The sequence below is a fragment of the Hemitrygon akajei genome, chromosome 4 (assembly GCF_048418815.1).
Source record: "Hemitrygon akajei chromosome 4, sHemAka1.3, whole genome shotgun sequence".
NCBI lineage: Eukaryota > Metazoa > Chordata > Chondrichthyes > Myliobatiformes > Dasyatidae > Hemitrygon > Hemitrygon akajei.
The window spans coordinates 12,374,183-12,382,060 of NC_133127.1; the positions used below are offsets into that span (position 1 = coordinate 12,374,183).

General features: G+C 46.9%; 1 protein-coding gene across 1 annotated transcript; it reads left to right on the forward strand.

Moving 5' to 3' along the window:
• The first annotated feature begins 3,244 nt into the window (after positions 1 to 3,244).
• Positions 3,245 to 5,525, forward strand: nanos1 (nanos homolog 1). The gene has a single exon (XM_073042097.1). The coding sequence runs from the start codon at positions 3,399 to 3,401 to the stop codon at positions 4,059 to 4,061; it is 663 nt and encodes a 220-aa protein (XP_072898198.1). The 5' UTR covers positions 3,245 to 3,398; the 3' UTR covers positions 4,062 to 5,525.
• The last annotated feature ends 2,353 nt before the right edge of the window (positions 5,526 to 7,878 follow it).

Here is a 7,878-nt window from a genome sequence, read left to right on the forward strand (position 1 = left end):
TCAATCCTATATTTATTGCCCTTTTCAATTTTGTTCCCATGCTACACAGCAACTCATCCAAAAATTTTGCCTTTTCATCTATCCACCCTTCCTCACAGTTTCACTTCACACTGCATTGACTTGTATACCAACTACTCCATCCTCATCCCCATCACTCTGGTTCCCGTCCCCTGCCAAATTAGTTTAAACCCTCCCCAACAACTCTAGCAAACCTGCCCACAAGGATATTGATCTCCGTCGGGTTCAGGTGTAACCTGTCCCTTTTGTACAGGTCATACCTTCCCCAGAAGAGATCCCAATGATCCAGGAATCTGAAACCCTCTCCCCTGCTCCGGTTCCTCAGCCGCTCATTCATCTGTACTATTATCCTATTCCTGCCCCGATTAGCACGTGGCACTGGGAGTAATCCAGAGATACTACCTTGGAGGTCCTGCTCTTCAACCTTCTCCATAACTCCCTATACTCACTGCACAGGACCTCTTCCTCCTTTCTACCTACGTCATTAGTACCAATGTGCCCCACAACCTCCAGCTGCCCACCTTCCCTCTTGAGAATCTTCTGCGGCTGTTCTGAGACATCCTGGACCCCGGCACTTTGGAGGGAACTCACCATCCTGGCTTCCCAGAATCTGCTGTCTGCCCCTACTAACTATTGAGCCACCTATCACTCTCACTCTGCCTGACTTTACCCTTCCCTGCTGAGCCTCAGAGCTGGCACAGTGCCACTGGCCTGGCTGCTGCTGTGCTCTGATACATCAGCCCCCCCTCCCCAGCGGTCTCCAAAGGGGTATACTGGTTGCTGAGGGGAATAGGCACTGACTGCTTACTTCCCTTACTTCTCCTGGTGGTCACCCGTCGACTATCTCCTCCAGTTGATTTGACACACGTGCTCTCATAGCCCAGCTTGCGTTTGTTGGCCAACACACAACACAGGAGAGATTGTGATCAGAGACAAGTGCTCAGGAACACACACACACACACACTCACACACACACACACACACACACACACTCACACACACACACACACACACACACACACACACACACACACACACACACACACACACACACACACACACACACACACGCACACACACACACACACACACACTCTTTGAGGCCACGAGTCCATCTTATTGTGTGCAAGAGGTCCACTCAAAAGTCTGATAACAGTGGGATAGGTGCTGTCCTTAAACTTGGTGGGATATTAAATTGGAGCGACTGGGCTTGTATACACTGGAATTTAGAAGGATGAGAGGGGATCTGATTGAAACATATAAGATTATTAAGGGATTGGACACGCTAGGAAACATTCCCTATGTTGGGGGAGTCCAAAACCAGAGACCACAGTTTAAGAATAAGGGGTAGGCCATTTAGAACGGAGTTGAGGAAAAACTTTTTCACCCAGAGAGTGGTGGATATGTGGAATGCTCTGCCTCAGAAGGCAGTGGAGGCCAATGCTCTGGATGCTTTCAAGAAAGAGTTAGATAGAGCTCTTAAAGATAGTAGAGTCAAGGGATATGGGGAGAAGGCAGGAACGGGGTACTGATTGTGGATGATCAGCCATGATCACATTGAATGGTGGTGCTGGTTCGAAGAGCCAAATGGCCTACTCCTGCACCTATTGTCTATTGTTTATTGATATGCTTTCAGACTTTTCTATCTTTTGCCCGATTGGAGAGAGGAGAGATCATGTCAGGGGTGAGAGGCTGGGATCTATCGTAATGCTGACTGCTTGACTGAGGCAGAGGGAAGTCTGGATGGAGTCTATGGAGGGGAGGTTGGCATTGGGGAAGTGCTGAACCATGTCCTGTGGTCACGTGCAGAGCAGTTACCAGACGAAACTGTTATGCATCCAGATAGAATGCTCATGCACGGAGATTCATGTCTGTATGTTTGTGTGCAGGTCTGTATGTGTGTCCGTGTGTGTATGTTTGTGTGCAGGTGTGTATGTGTATCCGTGTGTGTGTTTGTGTGCAGGTGTGTATGTTTGTGAGCAGGTGTGTATGTGTGTCCGTGTGTATGTTTGTGTGTATGTGTGTCCATGTGTGTGTTTGTGAGCAGGTGTGTCTGTGTGTGTGTTTGTGTGCAGGTATGTATGTGTGTCCGTGTGTCTGTTTGTGAGCAGGTATGTATGTGTGTCCGTGTGTCTGTTTGTGTGTAGGTGTGTATGTGTGTCTGTGTGTCTGTTTGTGAGCAGGTGTGTATGTGTGTCCGTGTGTCTGTTTGTGTGTAGGTGTGTATGTGTGTATATCGGTGTGTGCAGATATATTTCTGTGTGATTCTGCTCTGCAATGAGGAATTCAAGGCCTGTTATCTGTGAATCTGAGAGCCCACTGGAGGCTGAAGGCTAGAAAGGGGCTGCCCTGGGGTTGGAGGACTGTGGGTGGATGGGGCTTGTTCTGCTGTTGCTGTTTTGTTGCTTGTTGTTGTTTGTGTTGTTCTGCTGAGCATAGTGGGCATGATATGTTGGCGCTGGAATGTGTGGTGACACTTGTGGGCTGCCCCCAGCACATCCTTAGGTTGTGTTGGTCGTTAACACAAGCGATGCATTTCACTGCATGTTTCGATGTACGTGTGATAAATGAGTCTGAATATGTGTTTGTGTATTTTCAACACTAATGAGCTTGTGTTTGAACAGTTGTGAATGTGTGTGTGTGTGTGTGTGTGTGTGTGTGTGTGTGTGTGTGTGTGTGTGTGTGTGTTCCCAGCCATTTGTCTCCATTTACAATATCTCCTGTGTTTTGTGCAAGTCAACAAACAACCTGGATATGAGGTACGTGTATCAGCCAAATCAACTCAAGTCAAGTCAAGTTGAGCTGAAGTTCAAATTTAATTTTCGCTTACCCGTGCTGACTTCTCTGTTCTGTGTTCTGTTATTGTTTTATCAGATTTGATGCAATGTCTGATCTCAATACAAGATAAGCCTTTCACTGTATCTGTGTACACCTGACAGTAATACACACAAAGCAGTTCTGATATATAAAAATAATAAAAATTATTAGTCCTTTTAAATGGTCTCAGCCTACAACGTCGATTGTTCATTCATTTCCATAGATGCTGCCTGACCTGCTGAGTTCCTCCAGCATTTTGAGTTTGTTGCTTTGGATTTCCAGCGTCTCTGGTGTAGCTAATTCCAACTCCAGGTGACTTTATTTAAAGAGTCCCGTGCCTTATTTTCCGACTCTCCCTGCAGGAATGCGTACAGATCATAAAACTGATTGAAAGAAAGCGCTCCTCCTCTCTGCCTATAAACACAGAGTCTCAGTGAGCGCTGGAGTTTAGGAGCCTGGAGCAGCAGGAGGGAGAGAAAGAAGGAAGACGAGTTTTGTCGTGTTCCGTTTGTCCATCTTCTGCCCAGGAGCCCGGTTAGAATCGGAAGAAGCCAGCATTTGCCATGGATTTCCTGAACGCCAGTTACCTGCGACCAGGCGGCGGCTACGGCTGCACCTTCAACTTTTGGAATGACTACTTGGGTCTGTCGACACTGGTCACGAAGAACCGCCGCAAGGGACCCGGCTCTCCCAATTCCATCACCGAGTCTCTGAAGGCCACTCTCGGCTTGAGCGATCCGACTTGTCCTTGTCTGGGTAACGGTAATGGGCTGCTGGACTGTTGCTGTTCCGCTAGCGCCGGGAGAGGCTTCTTAGATCTGGAGGAGAACTTCCCCCTTTTCAATTCCTTCCCGCCCCTACCCCCTCTCCGCGGGCAGCTGGAACCCGAGATGCTGCTGGATCCCTTCGGCTCCCTGGACCTACTCGGACCAGACAGGAGGGCTTCCAGGAAGCCGGGCAGCCGAGCCAAACAAGAGCCCAGGATCTGCGTTTTCTGCCGGAACAACGGTGCCCCCGAGGACGTCTACGGATCCCACGTCCTGAAGACCTCCGACGGCAGAGTGGTTTGCCCCATTCTCAGGGCGTACACTTGCCCCCTGTGCAACGCCAGCGGGGATAACGCGCACACCATCAAGTACTGCCCCTTCTCCAAAGATCAGCCCCCGCAGAGAGCGCTGAAGGGGAGCAGGGCGGTAGGAGGGGGCAGGCGGGTTAAGGTCTTCTAGGCTCCTGAAGATCCACGCAGTCGGGGATCGTGGTTGATCCCAGAAACTTTTCGTCAAGTATAAGCTGACTACAGAATCAACTCTGAACATCTTCTAGATCTTAACGCTGATGGATTTTTTTTTAAAAAAGGAAAATCCTGCTTTGTTTTGCTTTGGAAGTTTCTTTAATGGAAGCAAGGAACTTTTTTTCTCTGCCTTGTAGAATTAGATAAATTTTGGAAGCGAGTAATAGCGATATGAGGAAAGGTCTTGTGTTTCATTGGGATCCAGTCTTTAAACAGTACCCCTTCGTCGTCCTTCTCGCACAAACCTCTGCAGAAAGTTGGACGAGTTTTTTTTGTAGGAATTTTGGAGTTGAGACAACATTTAAATCGAGCTCTTACGTTGCAAAGAAGGAATTCGAACTGTCGCTTGGTCCTATTTCAGGAGAAGCAGTTGCCTAGTTTTAAAGCGCTTTTTTAAAAAAAAAGAACTTCAGAAGATTTATCGATGTGGAATCAAATATCTTACCGGATCAACGGAGTTCCGACAGGCGAGAGCTTTCTTTCCTGTAAATCCTCGGCGATCAGTTCAACTGAACATGAGTTTTGCCTGCGAATTATTTTAATATATAATTGAAAAGTACTAAAAAGGGACATGAGGTTTTATTTGGAGGTAATCCGACTCCCTTTAGGACCTGGGGGAGGGGTGCGAGGGGAGTAGACACTGGCGTAATGTTTACCAATTCAGTCTCTTCAGCCGAGTTAAAGCAGGGCTGACACGTTAATGTAAGGACGCTCAAGATGTTGTAAAGGGCACGACATTTTAATTCTAAAATCTAATGTTCCATCTTGTTTTAGTTCTGTCCAAATGTACGGAGGGAAAACATTTAGTGAATGTACATTTTTTTTTACCAGTTAGAATTCTTTTCTACCGGGACTGCACAGATGAATTTCCCAAGCGTTATTTTCCTCTCTTAATTTACCAAAGCAGATTTACAATTTCTAGAATTATTTGTAAATAAGTACTTGTGTGTAATGTATATGAAATACTTGGAGGGGGCTACCTCAAGAATGTTAATGCTTCGGACGTTCATTTAAGTTTGTATGAAAATAGTCGAATATCAATCATTAAAATAACCAATTTATAAATGCTACTGCCATTTCTTAAAAGATTATTATAGTATTTTTTGGATTTTATAATGAATTTGTATTTTTTTTGCAATTAAGTTGCAGAGGAGATTAAAAATGAATGTCGCTTTTAAGCAGACTATTAATCTTAAAGATATTAACTGTAAATATATCCTCTTTAGAATTTCTGTAAATTCAGAGAATGGGCTTTTTGTTTGTAAGAAGTTTTTTTTAAAATGAAGAGACCAAGTTTAATTTTTATTTATATGATGTCACTTCTGCGTGCTACGGAGCAGGAGGAATTTATATTGTTTACTGAAGGTTAATAAAATGGTGTATTGAGGACTGAATAAAAGGCTCTTTAATTCTCTCGGGATGTGAGCACTGCGCCCCCTGGTGACTAAACCGGAACGTGCAGTAAATTCAGAAAGGCGGGCGCAAGGCCCTAGACTCCACTCACTGCCCAATGAGAGTGGTAAATCTCACAGGGATCTTATTTTAATTCTGCTGCTCATCATATTTTAATTCCCCTCTCTCCATTCCTACAGCGACGTCCTCTGCAAGAAAATGAATCTCGAAGTTGTATATGGTATCCATGTACAACCCATTGTATAGCGGCCTCTTTTTGCCATGACAAGGGCAGTTGTGGAGTGGAAAGGCAACACCTCTTTTGGCTGGGTTGCCTCCAACCTGATGGCACGAGCATCAGTTTTTCTGGTTTAAAGAAAATCCCTTCCCTCTTTTTTTCCACTCTGGCCTTTTGTCATGTGGATTTCACCTTCCCCTCTATCAGATTCTTCCTTCTCCATTCCTTTAGATGTCCACCCACCTGCCTTCATCTATCTTCTAGCTAGTCCTCCACCCTGCCAAGCCCCCCCCCCCCCCCACCTTTTCCTTCTGGCGATTTCCTTCTCCCTTTTCCAGTCCTGACAAAGGATCTCTGTGTGAAACGTCAGTCGTTCATTCCTTTCTGTAGATGCTGAGTTTCTCTGTCCTTTCAGGTGCTGCTCTGGATTCCAACCGTTCAGAATGCCTAGTGGTTGTGTATAGGGAGTGTGTACTCTGATAGTTTATTTTGAGCTGTGAACTTCCCTCTGGTAGGGGAACAAGAACTCATTCCACTCCAGTATTCTATAACCCAGTGGCATGAATGTTGAATTCTCTCATTTCAGGCCACCTGCTCCACCTCTTAATTTTCCCCTCTCCTCCTGATTCTACCCATTTAAAAAAAAATCCATTTAAAGATCTAGCATAGTAACAGGTCCTCCCTGCTCTACTGCTGCCCAAATCATACCCATGTGACCAATTACCCTGCTAACGGGCATGTCTTCTGACCGGGAGGAAACCCACGGGGAGAATGTACAGCAGTGGGATTGAATCCAGCTGGCTGGTGCTCTAATATTGTTCTGCTAACTCTTGCACCACGTGCTGGCTTTGCAGCTCCTCAATGCATTTCACACCCCTCCCCCTTTCTGTGCTCATTCAATCATGTGTACACTCCCCCCATCCCCAATGTTCCCTCCATACTCCCCACTACTCTCACTGTGTCCCTTCCACTGTCACTCCCCACTTCCCGCACTGTGTCCCCTCCTTCCATCTACACTCATTACCTCCATCACTATCTCCCTCACTGTCACTCTCCACCTCCCTCAGTGTCCCCTCCTCCCCATCCCTCTATGTGTCCCCCTTCCTCCCACCCCTCTATGCTCTCCACCTCCCTCACAGCCATGTGTGGCAATGAATGCCACAGATTCACCACCCTCTGGCTAAAGGCCATTCCCTCTATCCTGAGGCTGTGCTCCCTGGTAATAGACTCCTGACAGTAGGAAACAGCCTCCCCACATCTACTCTCTGTAGGCCTTTGAATGCTCAATAGATTTCTGAGAACTCTTCTTCTCCCCTCCATGCCCCTCCCCCATTCTTCTAAACTCCAGCAAGTACAGGCCCAGAGCCATCACATACTCCTCATATCTTAACCCTTTCTTTCCTGGAATCATTATCATAAACCTTCTCCGGGCCCATCCTGTGATCCTTTCTTGGATAAGGTGCCCAAAACTGCTCTGAGCAGCGTGTTTATTAAGCCTCCACATTCTGTTATTTCCTTTACATTCTAGTCCCCTCAAAATGAACACTAACATTGCATTTGCCTTCCTCACCTCCGACTCAGCCTGCGAGTTAACCCGGGGAATAGGGAATCTGGATGGCCTCAAGCCGGGCTGTGAAGGGAGGAGGGTTGGGCATGGGGCAAGCATCTCCAACCCATAAAAACCTAAAGCCCAACAGGAGCTCCAAGCCCTCATCTCTAGGAGAGGAAGGATCTTCACCTGGAGGATGGACCACACATGGGGACAGCGTGAAAGACTGGCGCAGGACAGAGGACGATGGTGAGCCGCTGTTGGTGGCCTACGCCCCAGTAGATGTGATGGACTTGAAGGGGATCCTACACGAGTACTCATGAATCCCTTTACACCTCTGATTTCTGAATTTGCTCCGTGTTTAGAAAATAGTTTATGCCTTCATTGCTAATACTAAAGTGCATGACCACACACTTCCCCACACCCTGAGGCTATTTCCAGGCTTCCCTTGCCCATCTGCTTGTTGACCCTGTCACCCCTCACCTGGATCCACCCATCACCTGCCCCACTCTATCCCTCACTTTTTATACCGGCTATCTTCCCCCCCTTTCAGGCCAGTTGGTCTTGACCTGA